This window comes from Phyllobates terribilis, unplaced genomic scaffold (assembly GCF_046119375.1).
Source record: "Phyllobates terribilis strain yellow unplaced genomic scaffold, ASM4611937v1 Scaffold_13__5_contigs__length_258822181, whole genome shotgun sequence".
Classification (NCBI taxonomy): domain Eukaryota; kingdom Metazoa; phylum Chordata; class Amphibia; order Anura; family Dendrobatidae; genus Phyllobates; species Phyllobates terribilis.
In genome coordinates this window covers 188248489-188274379 of record NW_027362773.1, presented here as the reverse complement: position 1 = coordinate 188274379, position 25891 = coordinate 188248489, and the positions used below count along the sequence as shown (strand labels likewise).

Sequence of the window (25891 nt, the reverse complement as noted above, 5' to 3'; positions counted from 1 at the left end):
TTGAGCCCCCATCCTGGTATGCATGGCACCCCTTGAGCCCCCATCCTGCTGCCCACAAAAAAAAAAATGAAACAATCATACTCACCTTCTCTCTCCTCCAGCGCTGTCCTGCCACTCTCACTGTGTGACCCGCGCATGGCAGGGCACACGGCGTCCCTGCCACGCGCCCTCACAGTGTGAGAGCGCGCACACGGTACCCCAGCGCGGCTCCTGCTGCGCTCTGCTGTCAGTGTGCCTGCTATTAAAGACCATGGATATTCACTACAACCCATGGGAGTGGGTTGTAAGGAATATTCATGAGCTTTGATAGCAGGCACACAGACCGCAGAGCACAGCAGGAGCCGTGCTGCGGTACAGTGTGCCCACTATTAAGGAAAATTAATATTCCCTGCTCCCCACGCCCATGGGCGTGGGCATGGGGAGCAGGGAATATTCATTTTCTTTAGTAGTGGGCACAGCACAGGCTGCAGCAGGCGGCTGCTGCCTCCTGTGCCCCGCAGCTGCTCCCCCAGACCTCCTACCACGCAGAGCAACAGTATATACAGGGAGATATAAGATGCACCCCCCACTTTCCTCCAAAATTTGAGGAAAAAAGTGAGTCTTATAATTACCGTATTTTTCAGACTATAATTAGTTTTTCTCATGACTGTAGAGTCTGAATTCAGCAGCTAATGACTTGTACATTTTTGGGAGTCTGTATTTGTTTTTTTACACCTTTTTTATACCCTGTAGGGATAAACCATTATTATAAAGCATGTGGCCGGGCGAGACCCGGCCTATTGGCTGCTCGTCTTGTTCCCCGCCATGCATGTGGAGCCAGACCGACCTGCATACGAGGCAAGTAGATCATCACAACCTATAAAAGATTTGTATAGCTCCTAATTCCTTAATAGGCATGCATGCTCAATATGGCGGAGTGTGTATGTATCCGTAATGGAGAACTAAGGAGCCCTATAGAAATTGGCACCATGAATGGGGGTCTCCCGTTTCATGGTGATTTACAAAGCTCAATAGTTTTGTTTTCCAGGGAGATAAGCCGCCTGTTCTTTCCTCTTAAAACCTACATGCTGACTTGTCCAAATGAAATGCATGTCCATGGGCAGGACAGGCAAGATGGCGGTATAATATAGGGAGCGGTAGACAAACGTGGCTTATATACGTGGACTGTGCTTGACACGACGTCATCACTGCAGAACCCACAGGGGCTTGACTATAGGAGCAATGCTTATATTTAGGGACGGTTTTAGACAGTGTGGCCCTGGGCAAATATTAAGTGGAGCCTTAAATGCTGATATATTTGTATCATCACAAACAGTTAGAGGGCTGTCACACTGCCGATTTCAGAGCATTAACAAGCGCTGAACAATATATGGGACAGAAGGATCGCTGATGGAGGATTCTGTATGGGGACAGAATGATGGCAGGGGCAGCACATCGTCTGGTGTAGAGAACCAGCATTTATGTTCTGGCATAAAGGATTCAAGCACCTAATGATGGAGCGTTTTGCTTGTTTGTTGGGTGATGGCCGACATGTTTACACCCACAAATGTTTGTCTACAGTGCGGGTATTAAGTGTGCATAGACGCCCCCGGAAGGGGCTAGCAGGCAAAACGCGCGTCGGGGTGAAGGGTAAGTCGTCCTGCCCGGATCAGAGATTCTTCTTGTGCACTACTTACTTGTCAGGTATATACCATCTCCCCAATACTTCTCAACCACTTTACCTTATAGGTTGCTATGCACAATGTACGGGATCTATATGTAGGGCCAGTCCTTCGCTCACTTTAGATCATACTTGTCATATATTATGCCATAGAGACTATTGACCATTTATGCTGTGTAATCTATGGGAAGTGTTGAAAGGGGTTTTTGATGTTCACTATTATGCTATAATAGGCTATCAATTATTATATGTTGATTATTAATTTTGGACCTTTATAATTTTGATCCATTGTTAGGAGTCTGTCCCCTTACTGGGCACTCTGTTTTTTATTCATTATTATTTTATTTCTTTAGATTGATTGGATAAAAATTACTATTTTATATTTATGAATCTCTTCTTTTACTCTGTATCCTGAACTGCAAGCAGAGTTTGTTGACTATAACACACACACCATGTTCTGTCCAAAGGGGATGTTACACTTATACATACCAAATGTAACATGCAATGTGTGTGCAAGTGTAGTATAGAACATGTATGTATGTGTGTAAGTGTAACATATGGTTTGTAATACACAATGTATGTTGCTTACACACTACACGATATACAATGTAAGTAACATGCAATGTGTAGGGTATAAGTAATATATGGTTTGACTTGCACAATGCATGTTACGCTTGCAGTATTTGTGTAACAAGCAGTGTGTGTGTAGCATGCAAAGTGTACTATGCACTGTGTAAGTGTAACATGCCATATGTATGTTACACTCACATTACCCAGTTTGCCACCGCCCCACCTAACTTGGTCCTGCTTATTGTAATACTATTTTCTGACATTAGACCTTTAAAAAAATAATCTAGGATAACCCCTTTAAAAATGCTGATGCCTGTAAAATAAATAAATAAAAAAGTCATCATGGCCTGTGAATGAAGCACGTGCCCCCCACTAGAGGTTAGTATGAAGGTCTTACAATGACAGCTTGGTCTCTTCCCAAAGTAATGTCTATTCTAGTCTGTACATAGTCAGATATTTATCAAAAAAACTTTAGCGCCCCCTCCTGGTTGAAAAAGGGAATTCTGCTCATTTTGTTTTGCGGCTACTTCAATGATTATATTCAGAAACTGTCGCTCTTCTTATACAACCCCTGGCAAAAATGATGGAATCATCGGGCTCGGAGGATGTTCATTCAGTTGTTTAATGTTGTTGAAAAAAAAGCAGATCACAGACATGGCACAAAGCTAAAGTTATTTCAAATGGCAACTTTAGGGCTTTAAGAAACACTAAAAGAAATCAAGATAAAAAATGTGGTACTCAGTAAGGCTGCGTTCACACATTGCGCTTTTTCAAAATATGCAATGTGCCTTGTGTCTGCCAGCAAAGTGAATGGGAAATTCACTTTGCCGTTCAGACACAGTCTAATATTACGCAGCGCGAAAGCGTAGCTGCATAAAGAATTGGCATGTCAATTCTTTACGCAGCTGCGTCCTGCGCTTTCTCCTATTGTGCCCATTATAAGCGATGGAATTACGCAGCGGTGTTCACACACTGCGTAATTCCAGCGCTTTTTTACGGAGGCGCAGGAGAAACTATGGATACTCACCTATCCGATGGATGGGTGAGGCGTCCGGTCCGGTCCCGCGGCTTCCAGCATCTGCCGGAGAACCGTTCAGCTGACTGTAGCTTACCGGCTTGTAACCGGCTTCTGGTCAGCTGATTTACAAGCCGGTCACGTGACAGTCAGCTGATCGCTTCACTGCAGATGCCGGAAGCCGCGGGACCGGAGCGGACGCCTCTCCCATCCATCGGATAGGTGAGTATCCATAGTTTTTTTCTTTTTAAAAGCAGTGTATGTACTGCAGCCAGAAGCTGTCTGTACATACACTGCTAGGGGGACACTCACACACACGACACATAGACACAGACAGGACACACACGACACATACATTACATTACATACATACACATACAGACACATACATTACATACAGGTGTCCATGCTCATCACACTTCATTTCTCCTGCACCTCCGTAAAAAAAAGCAGGAAAAAACGCAGTGTGTGAATGGAGGTGTTTTTTACCTGCGTAAAAAAAACGCAGGTAAAAAAAAGCAGGAAAATAAGCGCGTAAAAAAAGGCAGGAAAATACGCAATGTGTGAACGCAGCCTAGGGGTAATTTTCTTAAGACCAATCAAAGGGAAAAAATTATGGAATCACTCAATTCTGTGGAAAAAATTATGGAATCACCCTGTAAATTTTCATTTACAAAACTAACACCTGCATCAAATTAGATCTGCTCGTTATTCTGCATCTAAAAAGGAGTGATCACACCTTGGAGAGCTGTTGCACCAAGTGGACTGACATGAATCATGGCTCCAACACAAGAGATGTCAATTAAAACAAAGGAGAGTATTATCAAACTCTTAAAAGGTAAATCATCATGCAATGTTGTTGTTCACAGTCAGCTGTGTCTAAAATCTGGACCAAATACAAACAACATGGGAAGGTTGTTAAAGGCAAACATATTGGTAGATCAAGGAAGACATCAAAGAGTCAAGACCGGAAACTTAAAGTAATATGTCTCCAAAACCGGAAATGCACAACAAAACTAATGAGGAACGAATGGGAGGAAACTGGAGTCAATGTCTGTGACCAAACTGTAAGAAACTGCCTAAAGGAAATGTCATTTACATACAGAAAAGCTAAACAAAAGCCATCATTAACACCTAAACGGAAAAAAACAAGGTTATAATGGGCTAAGGAAAAGCAATTGTGGACTGTGGATGACTGGATGAAAGTCATATTCAGTGATGAATTGCGAATCTGCATTGGGCAAGGTGATGATGCTGGAACTTTTGTTTGGTGCAGTTCCAATGAGATTTATAAAGATGACTGCATGAGGAGAACATGCAAATTTCCACAGTCATTGATGATATGGGGCTGCATGTCAGGTAAAGGCACTGGGGAGATGGTTGTCATTACATCTTCAATAAATGCCCAAGTTTACATTGATATTTTGGACAGTTTTCTTATCCCATCAATTGAAAGGATGTTTGGGGATGATAACATCATTTTTCAAGATAATGCATCCTGCCATAGAGCAAAAACTGTGAAAACATTCCTTGAAAGAAGACACAAGGTCAATGTCATGGCCTGCAAATAGTCCAGATCTCAATCCAATTGAAAATCTTTGGTGGAAGTTGAAGAAAATGGTCCATGACAAGGCTCCAACCTGCAAAGCTGATCTGGCAACAGCAATCAGAGAAAGTTGGTGCCAGATTGATGAAGAGTACTGTTTGTCACTCATTAGGTCCATGCCTCAGAGACTGCAAGCTGTTATTAAAGCCAGAGGTGGTGCAACAAAATACTAGTGATGTATTGGAGTGTTCTTTTGTGTGTTTGTTTTTCATGATTCCATAATTTTTTCCTCAGAATTGAGTGATTCCATAATTTTTTCCCCTCTGCTTGGTCTGAAAAAAATTACCCTTACTGAGTACCACATTTTTTATCTTGATTTCTTTTAGTGTTTCTTAAAGCCCTAAAGTTGCCATTTGAAATGATTTTGATGTGCCATGTCTGTGATCTGCTTTTTTTTCAACCACATTAAACAACTGAATGAACATCCTCCGAGCCCGGTGATTCCATAATTTTTGCCAGGGGTTGTATATGGCGCCTGTCATAGACGTGCACTCCTATACATCAGTGGGCGCTCAGGACGGCTTCGTATTTTGTAAAGGTGATTTCAACTCTTGTTTTAAGACATTGATTAATGCATGAAGGGCCCTGCCGCTTTATTGTCAGGGAGGTCATCCATCTACTGCTTCCCTAATACCTAGTGAGGGAGCCGCCCTATCCATCGAGCCCGGTACTTCCCATAGAAGTAAATAGTCACAAGACTCCGAAAGGAAAACTCTACAAACTACTCGGAACTGTCCAATTAAAAGGCTGCAATAAAAAAAGTTGGTCTCTGCCATGTTTATTTTGATAAATATTTGTTTTAATGTGATGATTTAGAAGCTTCTTTCTTACCACTCTTCGTTGTACCGTTCCTCGGCTGTTCCTCAGACATTGATGAATGAACTTACAAAAGGTATTACCAATAGTCTGATTCCGTGGGGAAACACCGCGTTCATAAATGGGAATAGAAGTGAAATTATTTATAAAAAAATAAATAAATTCAGGTATAATCTTAATGTTATTTTTTGGGTGAGATGTCAGAGGGGTGATGGACAGCAGGGGCAGAAATAGAGTTGGAGGAGACAGGTCTACACCCGTCTTTGCCCTCAATGTGACATTTTTCATTAAAGGCTTCACCCCGGCCACAGGGTTGTGGATTTGGAAAAGAGAAGTCTGAGGGATTGAGGAGAAATGCATAAGCACCCCACATACAAGAATGGGGTGACCTGGACCCGGTTTCCATTCTTTTACTTCTGGTAACTTCCATGTTCTTCATCAGGACGTTTCGAAGTGAGAACCAGAAGTCAGACGGAACGATTCCTATTCCGGTCATCACACAGAAGGTGGTAAAATATAAAATAAGACCGTACAGAGGGCCCAGCAACATGAGAGGAGAGGGATGACTGGAAGACTCAGCTAATTCAAGGACGCATGAACAAGAAGTCCCATACTTTACAACCTCATCGTGATCTGTATTTTACATCAGATCTGCTGCCCCAGGGGGAGGAAAGAAACACCACTTTGGATTGTGCTTGGCAGGCACAAAAATGCAATTTCTGCATTCGGCACATGACCTTTCCTGTGTATGAAGGGGGCTGACTGCTCCCTTTATTAAAAAAGCACCCCCCCCCTTATCATATTTTTATCCTCTTAATATATTGCAGCCATCATATTATACAGCATTGTGTACTTACAATTGCTCATTTTGCCTTTCTACCCAGCTAATTCTTTTCTTTTCCATTAGGTCTATGACAAAAACTGACAGGCTGAATCCTTCTAAGCTCTATTTAGAAACAGGAGGTCAATTTTTCCCTGCATGAGTCATCAGTCACTGCGAAAGTCAATGGCAGGAGGAGGAGGCAGCAGCCACCGGGTCGGAAGTTGATAAATGCAGGGACAAGAGACTTCTTATTTCTACATACAGCGGAGAAAAGACGACTTAGCTGGATAGAAAGGTAATATGAGCAATTGTACGTACACCGTGCTATATAATATGATGACTGCACTATATTAAAGAGGATAAACACTTTGATAGGAGAAGGAGGAGGGCTTCTTTAACCAAGCCAGATCCCTTCTTTGTAGATGGTTTGGATGTGACAGGAGGGGGGTGGCTTAGCTACTGCAGTTAACCAGCCCCCTCCTCTCACCCAGTAAAGCAATAGTAAAGTAAAGCAGTAAAGTCTACAGTAAAGTGCTTCCTTTCTTGTAGTGCTTTAGAGGAAATGGTTTAGGAATGACAAATACCTGAATTAAAGGGGTTTTCAATAGGAGGTCAGTGGGAAGGCGATAAAAAGCCATTTCTCCCACCGATCAGCTACAGACAGAAGTATACAATTTAGCTCTTGATCAGCCTTTGTAGAGTTATGAATTTTTGTAATCTAGTTTATTACCTCATTTTCCTTCCTTCGCTCACACCAGGCTGACCGTCCTGGCTTATCAGCCTAGTTCATGCTGTCTTTGCTGGACAAATCAGCTACTAAGACAACATGAAGTAGTCTGACAAAACAGCACTTTCAGGAAGAAGGATCCTCAAGTAACAGCAAGGTGGAAGCATCAGATCTGCACAGGACATTTTATGGTTCAAGGTGGATCGGCAGCTTATATCAGCATTGTTCAGATCACACATGGCAAATATCGTGCCAGATTTAGAAAATACAATAGGTCAGTTTGTAAAATATAATTTTATAGTTGATATTTTGCAAGGGGAATAAGACACCTTTTACCCTTAATGGACGATCATGGCACCGGCAATTTTGGAAGACAGATCATTTAGCCAAGGATACAGCCGCATACATACAAGGTGTACGAACGGCTCCGTATTCCAGATTATCCTTTTTTATTACACATTATTGGTAAACCTGTAGTAAAGAGGAGGCTACGCTCCTGTCCCCATGATTATAGAAGACGCCATCCGCCTCCATCATACAAAATCACTTTCTTCTATGAAAAGTAAAGAACAGTCTTTGGAAAGTGTCATTTAGTGTTTCTGCCAAAAATGGGACAAAAAAAAAAAACACCTGATAGGAAAAAAAGGAAAAAAAGACTAAAAACATTTTTGTTAATTAGATTTGTATTCAGTGTAAAATTTTCAGATAAATTCTTCTTATAAAAAGACAAGACATTGAGACAGGAGGATCCTGAAGATGCTTCATTGTCGACCAGCTCAACTTAAAGCTACGAGGAGGGCAAGACTGGTTATCCTGTAGTAAGCGAGTCCACCAACCTGGGGGCAAGTGCCCTCCTGTGCCACTACTCTGAATCTAAACAGGACTACGACGTTTCACCGGGCCGAGTTCACTCCTCAATCGATTTTACATATTTCTCATAGGCGTCCTCGCTCATCAGGTCGTCCAGCTCTGAGGGAACATCCACCGTTACCTTTATTAACCACCCTGCACATGAGAAGAAAGCACCAGATGAAGCTTTTGAGAAACCTCGGAAGCAATAAGGTTTTTTTTTTTCCACCAACTGTATACACAGCACTTGTGAAGCAAGTGAATAGGTTTGCATTGCTACCTACAAAGCAAGTCTTAATAAAAACCCAATGGCAAAAATTACTTTTTGACCAAAACACATTCAACCAAGAAAAAGAAAAATGATAATCCTCCTGAAGGAGTCTATCAGGTCACTTGAAATTTTGCACTTCGGCTGTTTTTCATGCAGTCGTACCGTGGCTGCGAAACCCGACCCCCATGGTTCTACTAAACTGAATCTCAGTAATGATCCAAGTTTGATTTCGCAGAACAGCAGGGGGTCACAACATTGTCTATGGAAGCAGGAACTGCCGCCAGGTTACACGCGTCATTTCTAGATTTCGCACAGGACATTATTCACCTTCATCGTAGCAGGATTTGTTCACCAGGCCCGGATTGTCTGCCAGCGCTTCGTTGATGGCTTTGACCTCTCCAGTCAGGGGAGAGAAGAGCTCACTAGCCGCCTTTACACTCTCTAATGTTCCAAACTCATCTAGGACAGAGAGAAAAGTCATTACGTAACAGCACGATCAATAGATCGGGTCGGTCAGAGACATCATAGAGGAGTGTGCGGATCAGAACCAGACATCTCTGTACTGTTCCAAAGACTACAGTAGATAACCCCGAGCCGGTACAACGCTGCCTCACCTACGTCATGAATCGCTAATTTTTGGCTTGAAAAGTTTTTTTTAACGCCAATTTCACAAAATACGAGTTTCAGGGTCAAAGCACGAACCACCTGCGCGTCTCCTGTTCCAAACGCAAAACCTTCGAGGCAGTTGAGATCAGGTCAGGAGACCTGCGGCCGGTCCGTACTCCGATAATAAAACACAGAAGAGTGACGCCAGCTTGAAAGGGAATCTGTCAGCACACAATGACTGTCCAAACCAAGCACAGACATTCAGTGCACCCTTGGTATGACCAAACAGTTCAGGGCACCTTCCCATTTGCTTGTTTTGAACCAGTCTTAGCCCTACTTTTTCTTGACAGTAAGAGAAGGGCAGAAAAAAAAATTAAAAAACAAGTAGATTGGAACGTGCACTGAACTGTTTGGTCACACCAAGGGTGCACTGAATGTCTGCGCTTGGTTTGAACAGTCATTTTGTGCTTCCTAGTCAGTTTAAGGCCACGTTCTGTATTTTACATCAGTATTTGTAAGCCAAAATAAGGTGAGGAACAATCAGAGGAAAAGTGTAATAGAAACACGTCACCACTTCTGTATTTATCACCCACTCCTGGTTTTGGCTTACAAATACTGACCAAATAATGAACGTGTGAAAGTGGCCTAGGAGTTCAAGGGTTTATACATTGGCCGTTCCCATGCAAGTACTATAACGTAAACCTCTGCAGTGGCTACAGGACCATAAGGACAAGTTCACATAGAACTTATGAAGTGTAAAATCCATTTCAGTTTTCAAGAGAAATCCACACTTTTTTCATGCACATTTTCAGTTTTGATTACATTTATAACACTAGAACTACCGGAGGGGTCATTTTGACCCTTTTGCCATTTATTTTTCTTATAATTTCAAAAATTTTAACAAATGAGTTCTGAGTTTTTTTGACTTATTTATTCATGGTAGTTTATATAATTTAGGACACAAATTGTAATTTTTTTTCAGGGACCCAGATTTTGCTATTCATACCAATAAAGTACCAAAGAGGTCAATTTGACCCCATACATAAAAGTAGTAAAAGGCAATACACCTAATATTACAGAAAATCAGTGTGTTTCTCCCTAATTGCAGAGTATAATTGTGTCACTGTATATCGGGGATGATTCCGCATGTTGTCTGAAAATGATTGATCCATGTCTCTACTAGCGATTCTTGTCTGCACTTCAGTAGCAAACATTACAGGTGAAGTTTCAACACTTTTGAATGGGGGTCAAAATGACCCCTAGTGATAGTTATAGGTATTATGAAACATGCAGTAGTTCTAATGCCCTGTGCCATTCACTTTATGTGGCACTGCTGGAGATGGCCGAATACAGGATGTGTCTCTCTCCGCCAGTGCCCTAGAGCAGCGCTCCGCACGTGAGACCATCACTTCAGAGCTGCGCTCTCAGGATCATTGATAGATACACTCACTTAAAGGAGCGTTATTGGAAAAAAAAAATCTAAACATTGAGTTTTAGCCCCGACAATCAACTCCTTCTCCCTCCAGATATTGTGAGCAATGGCGAAAATTTTCAGTCATCAAATATTGTAGACAAAAAAGGAACATACCCATTTTATTAATCATGGCACCGATTTCTGGAAGACTACAGTAAACTACATCTCCTAATGACTCCTAGAAGAAAAATAAATAAATGTACATGTGAGATTGGGGAAATTAAAAAAAAAAAAAAATGCCACACCCCTATTAAAATAACAGTTTTTTGTTATGCAAAAAAAAATGTATGCAATTATTTTTTTCAGAACTTTTTGCACTTTTAATGGCGCCCATAATCTGAATAAAACTATTAAGAAAAATCATTGTGATGGGGAAAATTAAAAAAAAATACACTAATGCAACCTCATTATTATAAACTCTCTTATAATTGGGGGGATTGTGTTCAGAATTAGCCTTCACATTTACACAGTAGTCAGGGCACGGTCGTCATTACTTACAGGGATTCTGATTAACCCCATATAAAGTTTAGCTGTCTTAGTTGCATTTTACAGCAAAGCCATGGTCTGTAAACAGCTTACAACACAGCAAAGGGATCTCATTGCTGTTTTTTTTTCCCAAAGCATTAGATATACCATGAACACTGAAGACTGTTGTCAAGAAATGGCTTAAATTTGGCACAATTGTGATGTTATCTAGAACTGGGAGTCCCTCAAAAATTGATGAAAAGACAAAAAAAAAAACCACAAATCGGTCCGCGAAGCTACCGAGAGGCCGAAAGAAAAATGAAAGGAGCCGCAGGAATTTCTGGTAAGTACTGCCTGTGTATTGCAAGTGAGATTATCTCCTGTATTCTTTTTATGTCTTGCCTGTGGGGTAAGGTGGCAAGACCAAAGCCTTTTCTTCAAAAATAAGAGCTGTCCAAATACAATACACGTCTTATTTATTGGCTCCTGTGTGTAACCGCCGCTCACTACTGATTGATAAAAAAAAAAAAGTCAAAGTTCAGAGAAAAAAAGAAAAATAAAGCTGAATCCTGCAGCTCAGTGTTTGCAGATGTCAAAGATCACAGTCAGTAACATTCCACAAACAAGTCCGGACCTGGGCAAACTTGCTGATTCCAACAGTTCCAACGCCGTCCTCCACCGAGATCCACTCATGCTTGTCTGTGAACCTGCGAGCGGCTGAAATGTAAGGAATAAAGGCATCAATTCCACAACATACAAAACCATGCACCACTTATAACATTACTGACATGTTCAGTCCTGTGTGCGACACATGGCAAGAGGTCACACATTAGATCGAGCCACAAAGCATATGTATTCTAGACGTGTGGATCTACCATCAAAACCATTCAAGACCACAGTCTGATGCGTAAAGTCACAGTAGTGTTAATCGGCAACTACCACTAGGGGGAGCTCCTACATATAAGTAAAGTTCCCAGTAAAGTTCAATGGGAGCTGCAAAAACTCGTATGCAGAGAGCTCCACCTAGCGGTCACTAATGAAGCCAGTATTTCATCTTTCAGCCACTGAATCTTCCCAGGGAAAGCGCTTCAGGAAAAGACCTAGCGAAAGCCACCTGAAAAGGGAAGATGTCACTTTTAACAGCTCCAGTGTTTCCGAACCCTGAGGCAGATAAAAGAAATAACACAAAACAGAACTAGTGTACACCACTCCTATGCGGGGCCCATTACTCGGCACGGGGGGGGGGGACTATGCGGGGCCCATTACTCGGCACGGGGGGGGACTATGCGGGGCCCATTACTCGGCACGGGGGGGGACTATGCGGGGCCCATTACTCGGCACGGGGGGGACTATGCGGGGCCCATTACTCGGCACGGGGGGGGGACTATGCGGGGCCCATTACTCGGCACGGGGGGGGGACTATGCGGGGCCCATTACTCGGCACGGGGGGGGGGACTATGCGGGGCCCATTACTCGGCACGGGGGGGGGGACTATGCGGGGCCCATTACTCGGCACGGGGGGGGGGGGGACTATGCGGGGCCCATTACTCGGCACGGGGGGGGGGGGGACTATGCGGGGCCCATTACTCGGCACGGGGGGGGACTATGCGGGGCCCATTACTCGGCACGGGGGGGGGGACTATGCGGGGCCCATTACTCGGCACGGGGGGGGGACTATGCGGGGCCCATTACTCGGCACGGGGGGGGGGGACTATGCGGGGCCCATTACTCGGCACGGGGGGGGGACTATGCGGGGCCCATTACTCGGCACGGGGGGGGGGGACTATGCGGGGCCCATTACTCGGCACGGGGGGGGGGGGACTATGCGGGGCCCATTACTCGGCACGGGGGGGACTATGCGGGGCCCATTATTCTGCACAGAGGACTATGCGGGGCCCATTATTCTGCACAGAGGACTATGCGGGGCCCATTATTCTGCACAGAGGACTATGCGGGGCCCATTATTCTGCACAGAGGACTATGCGGGGCCCATTATTCTGCACAGAGGACTATGCGGGGCCCATTATTCTGCACAGAGGACTATGCGGGGCCCATTATTCTGCACAGAGGACTATGCGGGGCCCATTATTCTGCACAGAGGACTATGCGGGGCCCATTATTCTGCACAGAGGACTATGCGGGGCCCATTATTCTGCACAGAGGACTATGCGGGGCCCATTATTCTGCACAGAGGACTATGCGGGGCCCATTATTCTGCACAGAGGACTATGCGGGGCCCATTATTCTGCACAGAGGACTATGCGGGGCCCATTATTCTGCACAGAGGACTATGCGGGGCCCATTATTCTGCACAGAGGACTATGCGGGGCCCATGACTTTGTATTTCATTTTGGCCCTGTGTGTGTTTAGGAGTTTCACATTCCTGCTTTAAGCAGTGCCTCTTACCTGCCGATGCAGAATTGGGAGGCGTTCGATAACCCCTTTAAAAGTCAATATGGCCAATGTGGAAGGCAGGAATCTACAGTTTTTTAACGGGTGGCTGAAAACAAAATCACCTAACATTCATTATGGTCAAAATCCAAAGTCTAAACCCTTTCTAGCAATCTAGCAGAATACAGAAAACAAGCTGCACACAATACTGTATAGAGCCCGGTTAGAGGACAGATCACACATCGCTGCTCACACACTAAGCGCAGTACAAGATCCCACGTTATTCGCTCAGTGACTGCAACGAGAAATCTCTGGCTGAAACCAGATCAGCTGCAGAACAGCGAGAGGACGGCGCCCGGCTGTGCAGAGATCACGCCGTCCGCGCAACAGATATTTTCAGCAAAGAACTGACACATTACATATCGAAAGAGAAAACAAGCAAAAGGACAAAAAGGATAAATCATGTGGTTGAGACTCTCATAAAAAGTGGAAGATTTTATGTGCAGAAAATCTGAGCACAAACTCCGCAGACTTGTACTCAACTTTCTTGTGAGACGCAAAAAAAAAAATGGAAAATGCTGTTAGTAAGGAGCCGAGCGTGTATAAGACTCAGACCGCTCACGCTGCACTGTCAGGCTGGGTTCACACGCTGCATTTTTTTTCCTTTTCCTAGTTGAAGTAAATTCGCAATGCTTTTTGCAGAAATTTTTAAAAACTATGGCAGAAGTGCGCTTTTAGTTGCAGGGGATAGGGGATAGGGGAAAAAAAACAAACACTGACCACATCATGTGAATGCTGCCTGTGGGCCGTGCAGGCCTTTTTCTTGCTAGTGGACATACAATACAGGAATATTAAAAAAAGAAGAAAAAAAACACATACAAAGTGACTACAAAAAGGTGAGAACTCCAGACTCCCACATTACTGTGTCAGGTATAGGCCACAGGCTGAGAACACAATGCAGCGCAGATACGGACCACAAACTTTCCATGGTTTACAGGCTGAAAACAGACAAACCCACGTCCAATGGGGCAGATACTGCTGAGGTCAGATCAACAGGTGATATCCGCTGTACAGGACGGGACACCGACAGCGCAGAGACTCACAACCAGAGCCACCATGTCACGTAAGGGCTCAGCTCTGCGTAGTCTCTCCAGCACATGATGGACCCCACTGACCCACCCACTGAAGACAGGGGACAGCGCTGCCCCCTACCGCCACAAGGACTCTGCGCTGCCAAACCACCCTACCCCCGACAGACACAAGGAGCCACCTCTCCCTGGCACCGTACGTCCCCGGACAGGCCCACCATCCCTAGTGCCCTACACCTCGCCCCCCCCTCTCCGACGCCCTGCACCCCCGTCGCGAGGCGGCCCCCTCCCCGACGCCCTACACCCCCCCTTTCCCCCAGTCCCCTTCCTTGACACCCTGCACCCCCCCCTTTCCCCCCGTCCCGGCCCCTTCCTCGACGCCCTGCACCCCCCCTTCCCCGACGCCCTGCACCCCCCCCTTTCCCCCAGTCCCCTTCCTTGACACCCTGCACCCCCCCCTTTCCCCCCGTCCCGGCCCCTTCCTCGACGCCCTGCACCCCCCCTTCCCCGACGCCCTGCACCCCCCCTTTCCCCCCGTCCCCTTCCCCGACGCCCTGCACCCCCCCCCTTTCCCCCCGTCCCGGCCCCTTCCTCGACGCCCTGCACCCCCCCTTCCCCGACGCCCTGCACCCCCCCCCCTTTCCCCCCGTCCCGGCCCCTTCCCCGACGCCCTGCACCCCCCCTTTTCCCCCGTCCCCTTCCCCGACGCCCTGCACCCCCCTTTCCCCCCGTCCCGGCCCCTTCCCCGACGCCCTGCACCCCCCCCTTTCCCCCCGTCCCGGCCCCTTCCCCGACGCCCTGCACCCCCCCCTTCCCCGACGCCCTGCACCCCCCCTTTCCCGGCCCCTTCCCCGACGCCCTGCACCCCCCCCCCTTTTCCCCCGTCCCGGCCCCTTCCCCGACGCCCTGCACCCCCCCCTTTCCCCCCGTCCCGGCCCCTTCCCCGACGCCCTGCACCCCCCCCTTTCCCCCCGTCCCGGCCCCTTCCTCGACGCCCTGCACCCCCCCTTCCCCGACGCCCTGCACCCCCCCCTTTCCCCCCGTCCCGGCCCCTTCCCCGACGCCCTGCACCCCCCCCCCTTTTCCCCCCGTCCCGGCCCCTTCCCCGACGCCCTGCACCCCCCCTTTCCCCCCGGCCCCTTCCCCGACGCCCTGCACCCCCCCTTTCCCCCCCGTCCCGGCCCCTTCCCCGATGCCCTGCACCCCCCCCTTCCCCGACGCCCTGCACCCCCCCCTTTCCCCCCGTCCCGGCCCCTTCCCCGACGCCCTCCCCCCCCCCCCCTTTCCCCCCGTCCCAGCCCCTTCCCCGACGCCCTCCCCCCCCCTTCCCGGCCCCCTGCATCCCCCCCGTCCCAGCCCCTTCCCCGACGCCCTGCACCCCCCCCTTTCCCCCCGTCCCCGCCCCTTCCTCGACGCCCTGCACCCCCCCTTTCCCGACGCCCTGCACCCCCCCCTCGACGCCCTGCACCCCCCCTTTCCCGACGCCCTGCACCCCCCCCTTTCCCCCCGTCCCGGCCCCTTCCCCGACGCCCTGCACCCCCCCTTTCCGGCCCCTTCCCCGACGCCCTGCACCCCCCCCTTCCCCGACGCCCTGCACCCCCCCCTTTCCCCCCGTCCCGGCCCCTTCCCCGACGCCCTGCACCCCCCCCTTTCCCCCCGTCCCGGCCCCTTCCCCGACGCCCTCCCCCCCCCTTCCCCACCCCTTCCCCGACGCCCTGCATCCCCCCCCTTTCCCCCCGTCCCCGCCCCTTCCCCGACGCCCTGCACCCCCCCCTTTCCCCCCGGCCCGGCCCCTTCCTCAACGCCCTGCACCCCCCCCCTTTCCCCCCATCCCGGCCCCTTCCTTAACGCCCTACACCCCCCCCCCTTTCCCCCCATCCCGGCCCCTTCCTTAACGCCCTACACCCCCCCTTTCCCCCCGGCCCCTTCCCCGACGCCCTGCACCCCCCCCTTTCCCCCCGGCCCGGCCCCTTCCTCAACGCCCTGCACCCCCCCCTTTCCCCCCATCCCGGCCCCTGCCCTACACCCCCCCTTTCCCCCCGGCCCCTTCCCGACGCCCTGCACCCCCCCTTTCCCCCCATCCCGGCCCCTTCCTCGACGCCCTGCACCCCCCCTCTTTCCCCCCGGCCCCTTCCCCGGCGCCCTGCACCCCCCCCCTTTTCTCCCGTCCCGGCCCCTTCCCCGACGCCCTGCACCCCCCCTTCCCCCCAGTCCCGGCCCCTTCCCCGACGCCCTGCACCCCCCCCTTTCCCGACGCCCTGCACCCCCTCCTTTCCCCCCGGCCCCTTCCCCGACGCCCTGCACCCCCCCTTTCCCGGCCCCTTCCTCAACGCCCTGCACCCCCCCCCTTTCCCCCCATCCCGGCCCCTTCCTTAACGCCCTTTCCCCCTGTCCCGGCCCCTTCCCCGACGCCCTGCACCCCCCCTTTCCCCCCCGACGCCCTTTCCCCGACGCCCTGCACCCCCCTCTTTCCCCCCGGCCCCTTCCCCGACGCCCTGCACCCCCCCTTCCCCGACGCCCTGCACCCCCCCCCCTTCCCCACCCCTTCCTCGACGCCCTGCACCCCCCCCTTCCCCCCCGTCCCGGCCCCTTCCCCGACGCCCTGCACCCCTCCCCCCATTTCCCCCCGTCCCGGCCCCTTCCCCGAAGCCCTGCACCCCCTCCTTCCCCACTGTCCCGGCCCCTTCCCCGACACCCTGCACCCCCCCCCCCATTTCCCCTCGTCCCGGCCCCTTCCCCGACGCCCTGCACCCCCCCCCATTTCCCCCCGTCCCGGCCCCTTCCCCGACGCCCTGCACCCCCCCCCCCATTTCCCCCCGTCCCGGCCCCTTCCCCGACGCCCTGCACCCCCCCCCCCCATTTCCCCCCGTCCCGGCCCCTTCCCCGACGCCCTGCACCCCCCCCCCCATTTCCCCCCGTCCCGGCCCCTTCCTCGACGCCCTGCACCCCCCCTTCCCCGACGCCCTGCACCCCCCCCCTTTCCCCCCGTCCCGGCCCCTTCCCCGACGCCCTGCACCCCCCCTTTTCCCCCGTCCCCTTCCCCGACGCCCTGCACCCCCCTTTCCCCCCGTCCCGGCCCCTTCCCCGACGCCCTGCACCCCCCCTTTCCCCCCGTCCCGGCCCCTTCCCCGACGCCCTGCACCCCCCCCTTTCCCCCCGTCCCGGCCCCTTCCCCGACGCCCTGCACCCCCCCTTTCCCGGCCCCTTCCCCGACGCCCTGCACCCCCCCCCTTTTCCCCCGTCCCGTCCCCTTCCCCGACGCCCTGCACCCCCCCCTTTCCCCCCGTCCCGGCCCCTTCCTCGACGCCCTGCACCCCCCCTTCCCCGACGCCCTGCACCCCCCCCTTTCCCCCCGTCCCGGCCCCTTCCTCGACGCCCTGCACCCCCCCTTCCCCGACGCCCTGCACCCCCCCCTTTCCCCCCGTCCCGGCCCCTTCCCGACGCCCTGCACCCCCCCTTTCCCCCCATCCCGGCCCCTTCCTCGACGCCCTGCACCCCCCCTCTTTCCCCCCGGCCCCTTCCCCGGCGCCCTGCACCCCCCCCCCCCCCTTTTCTCCCGTCCTGGCCCCTTCCCCGACGCCCTGCACCCCCCCCTTTCCCGGCCCCTTCCTCAACGCCCTGCACCCCCCCCCTTTCCCCCCATCCCGGCCCCTTCCTTAACGCCCTTTCCCCCTGTCCCGGCCCCTTCCCCGACGCCCTGCACCCCCCCTTTCCCCCCGACGCCCTGCACCCCCCCTCTTTCCCCCCGGCCCCTTCCCCGACGCCCTGCACCCCCCCCCTTCCCCACCCCTTCCCCGAAGCCCTGCACCCCCCCCCTTCCCCACTGTCCCGGCCCCTTCCCCGACACCCTGCACCCCCCCCCCCATTTCCCCTCGTCCCGGCCCCTTCCCCGACGCCCTGCACCCCCCCCCCATTTCCCCCCGTCCCGGCCCCTTCCCCGACGCCCTGCACCCCCCCCCCCATTTCCCCCCGTCCCGGCCCCTTCCCCGACGCCCTGCACCCCCCCCCCCATTTCCCCCCGTCCCGGCCCCTTCCCCGACGCCCTGCACCACCCCCCCCCATTTCCCCCCGTCCCGGCCCCTTCCCCGACGCCCTGCACCACCCCCCCTTTCCCCCCATCCCGGCCCCTTCCTTAACGCCCTACACCCCCCCTTTCCCCCCGGCCCCTTCCCCGACGCCCTGCACCCCCCCTTTCCCCCCGGCCCGGCCCCTTCCTCAACGCCCTGCACCCCCCCCTTTCCCCCCATCCCGGACCCTGCCCTACACCCCCCCTTTCCCCCCGGCCCCTTCCCGACGCCCTGCACCCCCCCTTTCCCCCCATCCCGGCCCCTTCCTCGACGCCCTGCACCCCCCCTCTTTCCCCCCGGCCCCTTCCCCGGCGCCCTGCACCCCCCCCCCTTTTCTCCCTTCCCCGACGCCCTGCACCCCCCCTTCCCCCCAGTCCCGGCCCCTTCCCCGACGCCCTGCACCCCCCCCTTTCCCCCCGGCCCCTTCCCCGACGCCCTGCACCCCCCCCTTTCCCGGCCCCTTCCTCGACGCCCTGCACCCCCCCCCCTTTCCCCCCATCCCGGCCCCTTCCTTAACGCCCTTTCCCCCTGTCCCGGCCCCTTCCCCGACGCCCTGCACCCCCCCCTTTCCCCCCGACGCCCTGCACCCCCCCTCTTTCCCCCCGGCCCCTTCCCCGACGCCCTGCACCCCCCCTTCCCCGACGCCCTGCACCCCCCCCCCTTCCCCCCCGTCCCGGCCCCTTCCCCACCCCTTCCCCGAAGCCCTGCACCCCCCCCTTCCCCACTGTCCCGGCCCCTTCCCCGACACCCTGCACCCCCCCCCCCATTTCCCCTCGTCCCGGCCCCTTCCCCGACGCCCTGCACCCCCCCCCCCCATTTCCCCCCGTCCCGGCCCCTTCCCCGACGCCCTGCACCCCCCCCCCATTTCCCCCCGTCCCGGCCCCTTCCCCGACGCCCTGCACCCCCCCCCCATTTCCCCCCGTCCCGGCCCCTTCCCCGACGCCCTGCACCCCCCCCCCCCATTTCCCCCCGTCCCGGCCCCTTCCCCGACGCCCTGCACCCCCCCCATTTCCCCCCGTCCCGGCCCCTTCCCCGACGCCCTGCACCCCCCCCCCCCATTTCCCCCCGTCCCGGCCCCTTCCCCGACGCCCTGCACCCCCCCCCCCATTTCCCCCCGTCCCGGCCCCTTCCCCGACGCCCTGCACCCCCCCCCCCCCCCATTTCCCCCCGTCCCGGCCCCTTCCCCGACGCCCTGCACCCCCCCCCTTTTCCCCCCGTCCCGGCCCCTTCCCCGACGCCCTGCACCCCCCCCCTTCCCCACTGTCCCGGCCCCTTCCCCGACGCCCTGCACCCCCCCCCTTCCCCACTGTCCCGGCCCCTTCCCCGACGCCCTGCACCCCCCCCCCATTTCCCCCCGGCCCCTTCCCCGACGCCCTGCACCCCCCCCCCATTTCCCCCCGTCCCGCCCCTTCCCCGACGCCCTGCACCCCCCCCCCCATTTCCCCCCATCCCGCCCCTTCCCCGACGCCCTGCACCCCCCCCCCCATTTCCCCCCATCCCGCCCCTTCCCCGACGCCCTGCACCCCCCCCCCCTTTTCCCCCCGTCCCGGCCCCTTCCCCGACGCCCTGCACCCCCCCCCTTCCCCACTGTCCCGGCCCCTTCCCCGACGCCCTGCACCCCCCCCCCCCATTTCCCCCCGTCCCGGCCCCTTCCCCGACGCCCTGCACCCCCCCCCCCTTTTCCCCCCGTCCCGGCCCCTTCCCCGACGCCCTGCACCCCCCCCCTTCCCCACTGTCTCGGCCCCTTCCCCGACGCCCTGCACCCCCCCCCCCCCATTTCCCCCCGGCCCCTTCCCCTTCCCCGAAGCCCTGCACCCCCCCCCCCTTTCCCCCCGGCCCGGCCCCTTCCCCGACGTCCTGCACCCCCCCCTTTCCCCCTTTCCCTTCCCCGACGCCCTGCACCCCCTCCCGCGGCGGCCCCTTCCCCGACGCCCTGCACCCCTGACGCCCCCCCCCCCTTTCCCCCAGTCCCGGTCCCTTTCCCGACGCCCTGCACCCCCCCCTTTCCCCCCATCCCGGCCCCTTCCTCAACGCCCTGCACCCCACCCTTTCACCCCCGTCCCGGGGCGGCCCCTTCCCCGACGCCCTGCCCCGCATAGTGGCTTTTTTTCCCACCTAGTTTCTATTTTCAGCTGGAGTGTTGGGGGGGGATTTACCAACACATTAGGTGCGAGTCCCTGGCCATGAAAAAATAAAAAAACTCGCTGTGGATTTCACCCATCAAAATTAAAAAGTAACCCGTCTTAGCAGCTTTTCTCCGAGGTTTCCTGAATCTGCAGCGGATTTCCAGCAGGTGGATGTGGAGAGAATCCGCCGCGTATCAGCCCCATGTAATGCCCGTTATCAGTGCTCTGAGCAAGACACATTGTAATAACAGGCTGCAGTCAGTGACCGCCAGCAGCGCTCCTGTACGGAGGGAGGGATGGGGCAAACAGCAAAACTTCACATCTACTATGAGTGAGTGCACATGAACCTCCGCGCGTGTACCCGCCCCCCAGCGGTAGGCAGCGGCAGGTGCAGCGGCGGAGGTCACCCCCCACCTGCAGTGAATGAGCTGCTCCAACCCCCCGGGACGGGACCCCGACACTCACCGGCGAGCAGACGGGAGGCTCCGCCGAAGCACCGGGCCGGGCACACGCTCCCCCGCAGCCGGCGGGCGGCACAGTACACGCTGCTCACCCCGCGCACCACTCTTGCAGCCATTTTTCCCCAGTGCGCGCACCCCGCTCAGTCCAGCCGCCACTGCGCGCCCACAACGCTGGCCTCACGTGTTGCTACTGCGCAGGCGCGATCGGATACAGGGGGCAGGAGTCGCGTTATGTGGGAGCTAAAGTGACCCTTCTATAACGAGCGGCAGAGCTGTGACTGCAGCAGAAAAGGAGCACTCACATTATCACATATGTACACTGCATGCCACCGCCCAGTATAGTGTCTATTATTAAAGGGGTTGTCCATCTTTGCTATTGGTTTTCATTAAAAGTTTGCTCCATTTAGCTTTTACAGGCACTTTGTTTCCGGTTCAACTTTATTGTGGTCTGTGGTCATAAATCAGATGAGAAGAGCTCAGAAAAAGACAGCTAATAGAGTTACAAACTTTCTGAGCAGAATCAGCTCACTGACTGATTCTCAGTTGACTCGATCTGCATTCAGACGCTATAGAAGGAAAACGGTGCAAAATGTTTCATGAAACTCAATTGCCAAAAATACATGCAATTAAAGAAGCATCCCATTAACTTTTTTGCTTACACCCTAAACCTAAATGTTAATGTCAGTGGGTTAATATACTCACTGTCAGGGATAACAGCAGGAGGAGTCACGCAGATCCCACCGCTGCCTTCAATCGTCAGGATAATTACACAATTGAGTGATGGACGAGGCCGTAGCTGTTTCCTCTACTAGGACGGTTATTGGGGAACTCACAGTGAGCGTATGGTATATACACCTCCGATTCCAGCGCATGGAATATACACTGCTCAAAAAAATAAAGGGAACACTGAAATAACACACCCTAGATCTGAATGAATGAAAGATTCTCATTGAATACTTTGTTCTGTACAAAGTTGAATGTGCTGACAACAAAATCACACAAAAATCATCAATGGAAATCAAATTTATTAACCAATGGAGGCCTGGATATGGAGTCACCCCCAAAATTAAAGTGGGAAAACACATTACAGACTGATTTGATGTAATGTCCTTAAAACAAGTCAAAATGAGGCTCAGTATTGTGTATGGCCTCCACGTGCCTGTATGACCTCCCTACAACGCCTGGGCATGCTCCTGATGAGGTTGCGGATGGTCTCCTGTGGGATCTCCTCCCAGACCTGGACTAAAGCATCCGCCAACTCCTGGACAGTCTGTGGTGCAATGTGACGTTGGTGGATGGAGAGAGACATGATGTCCCAGATGTGCTCAATCGGATTCAGGTCTGGGGAACGGGCGGGCCAGTCCATAGCTTCAATGCCTTCATCTTGCAGGAACTGCTGACACACTCCAGCCACATGAGGTCTGGCATTGTCCTGCATTAGGAGGAACCCAGGGCCAACCGCACCAGCATATGGTCTCACAAGGGGTCTGAGGATCTCATCTCGGTACCTAATGGCAGTCAGGCTACCTCTGGTGAGCACATGGAGGGCTGTGCGGCCCTCCAAAGAAATGCCACCCCACACCATTACTGACCCACTGCCAAACCGGTCATGCTGAAGGATGTCGCAGGCAGCAGATCGCTCTCCACTGCGTCTCCAGACTCTGTCATGTCTGTCACATGTGCTCAGTGTGAACCTGCTTTCATCTGTAAAGAGCACAGGGTGCCAGTGGCAACTTTGCCAATCCTGGTGTTCTGTGGCAAATGCCAAGCGTCCTGCACAGTGTTGGGCTGTGAGCACAACCCCCATCTGTGGACGTCGACCCCTCATACCACCCTCATGGAGTCGGTTTCTAACCGTTTGTGCAGACACATGCACATTTGTGGCCTGCTGGAGGTCATTTTGCAGGGCTCTGGCAGTGCTCCTCCTGTTCCTCCTTGCACAAAGGCGGAGGTAGCGGTCCTGCTGCTGGGTTGTTGCCCTCCTACGGCCCCCTCCACGTCTCCTGGTGCACTGGCCTGTCTCCTGGTAGCGCCTCCAGCCTCTGGACACTACGCTGACAGACACAGCAAACCTTCTTGCCACAGCTCGCATTGATGTGCCATCCTGGATGAGCTGCACTACCTGAGCAACTTCTGTGGGTTGTAGAGTCCGTCTCATGCTACCACGAGTGTGAAAGCACAACCAACATTCCGAAGTGACCAAAACATCAGCCAGAAAGCATTGGTACTGAGATGTGGTCTGTGGTCCCCACCTGCAGAACCACTCCTTTATTGAGGGTGTCTCGATAATTGCCAATAATTTCCATCTATTGTCTATTCCATTTGCACAACAGCATGTGAAATTGATTGTCAATCAGTGTTGCTTCCTAAGTGGACAGTTTGATTTCACAGAAGTTTGATTTACTTGGAGTTATATTCTGTTGTTTAAGTGTTCCCTTTATTTTTTTGAGCAGTGTATACAGTATATACAGTACAGACCAAAAGTTTGGACACACCTTCTCATTTAAAGATTTTTCTGTATTTTCATGATTATGAAAATTGTACATTCACACTGAAGGCATCAAAACTATGAATTAACACATGTGGAATTATATACTTAACAAAAAGTGTGAAACAACTGAAAATATGTCTTATATTCTAGGTTCTTCAAAGTAGCCACCTTTTGCTTTGATGACTGCTCTGCACACTCTTGGCATTCTCTTGATGAGCTTCAAGAGGTAGTCACCGGAAATGGTCTTCCAACAATCTTGAAGGAGTTCCCAGAGATGCTTAGCACTTGTTGGCCCTTTTGCCTTCACTCTGCGGTCCAGCTCACCCCAAACCATCTCGATTGGGTTCAGGTCTGGTGACTGTGGAGGCCAGGTCATCTGGCGTAGCACCCCATCACTCTCTCTCTTGGTCAAATAGCCCTTACACAGCCTGGAGGTGTGTTTGGGGTCATTGTCCTGTTGAAAAATAAATGATGGTCCAACTAAACGCAAACCGGATGGAATAGCATGCCGCTGCAAGATGCTGTGGTAGCCATGCTGGTTCAGTATGCCTTCAATTTTGAATAAATCCCCAACAGTGTCACTAGAAAAGCACCCCCACACCATCACACCTCCTCCTCCATGCTTCACGGTGGGAACCAGGCATGTAGAGTCCATCTGTTCACCTTTTCTGCGTTGCACAAAGACACGGTGGTTGGAACCAAAGATCTCAAATTTGGACTCATCAGACCAAAGCACAGATTTCCACTGGTCTAATGTCCATTCCTTGTGTTCTTTAGCCCAAACAAGTCTCTTCTGCTTGTTGCCTGTCCTTAGCAGTGGTTTCCTAGCAGCTGTTTTACCATGAAGGCCTGCTGCACAAAGTCTCCTCTTAACAGTTGTTGTAGAGATGTGTCTGCTGCTAGAACTCTGTGTGGCATTGACCTGGTCTCTAATCTGAGCTGCTGTTAACCTGCGATATCTGAGGCTGGTGACTCGGATAAACTTATCCTCAGAAGCAGAGGTGACTCTTGGTCTTCCTTTCCTGGGGCGGTCCTCATGTGAGCCAGTTTCTTTGTAGCGCTTGATGGTTTTTGCAACTGCACTTGGGGACACTTTCAAAGTTTTCCCAATTTTTCGGACTGACTGACCTTCATTTCTTAAAGTAATGATGGCCACTCGTTTTTCTTTACTTAGCTGCTTTTTTCTTGACATAATACAAATTCTAAGAGCCTATTCAGGACTATCAGCTGTGTATCCACCAGACTTCTGCACAACACAACTGATGGTCCCAACCCCATTTATAAGGCAAGAAATCCCACTTATTAAACCTGACAGTGCACACCTGTGAAGTGAAAACCATTTCCGGTGACTACCTCTTGAAGCTCATCAAGAGAATGCCAAGAGTGTGCAAAGCAGTCATCAAAGCAAAAGGTGGCTACTTTGAAGAACCTAGAATATAAGACATATTTTCAGCTGTTTCACACTTTTTTGTTAAGTATATAATTCCACATGTGTTAATTCATAGTTTTGATGCCTTCAGTGTGAATGTACAATTTTCATAGTCATGAAAATACAGAAAAATCTTTAAATGAGAAGGTGTGTCCAAACTTTTGGTCTGTACTGTATATATATATACCCCGGTACGGTTACTGCTAACTCCACAATAACAAAAGAACAAAAGGAACCACTAGCTGACACCACCAATCATTTATACAGGCCGATTGGACACCCATTACATGCTTCGGGGTGCGATTTACAGAGCTATTCAATTTATATATTTAATCCAGAAAGTTAGGCAGTGTTTATAAAAAAAATATACAAACATGTTACAAAATGGGAACAAAACAATACAATATATAAAATTACATAGAATAAAGGGGATAAAAAAAGAAAAGTACTAAACCTGTGTCACAGAAATGGCTGAGTTTAGTGAAGGGAGGTATTCCTTAGAAAAACGGACAGTACTACAGCAAGCTGTACCTTCCAGGACTGAGAAATTAGTGATGTGTTGGTCGAGAACGATCCAACACAAAGAGCCGGCTCCCTAATGGGAGCCAGCACCCCAGTGAGAGCCACTAACTTCTCAGAATAGCTCTCACTGGCCGTAAAATCACGGTGTTCGGACGTCGTAACTCCGCCCACCCGAGCCAAACCCTGCCCACTCTTCAATTTAATTGGATAGTTGTGAGTGGGCGGGGTTTTGGTCGTTGGTGGGCGGAGTTTCGGCTGCATCTAGTCATCTTAAATATGTGTTCACCTATGGGGAACACATATTTAATAGGCATCCATTTAGGATCCAAAAGAGCCAGCTCTTTTTGGTGAGTGGAGCCAGAAGAGCCAGATCACCAAAAAGAGCCAGACTGCCCATCACTATGGCAAATGACCAAAACCCAAACTCTGATTTT

General features: G+C 52.4%; 1 protein-coding gene across 1 annotated transcript; it reads right to left on the bottom strand.

Annotated features, from left to right (window-relative positions):
- Positions 1-7882: 7882 nt before the first annotated feature.
- On the bottom strand, positions 7883-21217 carry GCSH (glycine cleavage system protein H). The gene is made up of 5 exons (XM_073659575.1): positions 21020-21217; positions 11517-11599; positions 10532-10595; positions 8665-8796; positions 7883-8222 (listed from the first exon to the last, which is right to left on the bottom strand). The coding sequence occupies exons 1-5, from the start codon at positions 21129-21131 to the stop codon at positions 8125-8127; spliced, it is 489 nt and encodes a 162-aa protein (XP_073515676.1). The 5' UTR covers positions 21132-21217; the 3' UTR covers positions 7883-8124.
- Between the last annotated feature and the right edge of the window lie 4674 nt (positions 21218-25891).

Coding starts and splice junctions, on each gene's coding strand:
- GCSH (XM_073659575.1), bottom strand. CDS start 21,131: ATGGCTGCAAGAGTGGTGCGCGGGGTGAGCAGCGTGTACTGTGCCGCC. Junction 11,600..21,019: donor AGCCTCCCGTCTGCTCGCCG/GTGAGTGTCGGG, acceptor CTTACATTTCAG/CCGCTCGCAGGTTCACAGAC. Junction 10,596..11,516: donor GAATCAGCAAGTTTGCCCAG/GTCCGGACTTGT, acceptor TTTTTCTTCTAG/GAGTCATTAGGAGATGTAGT.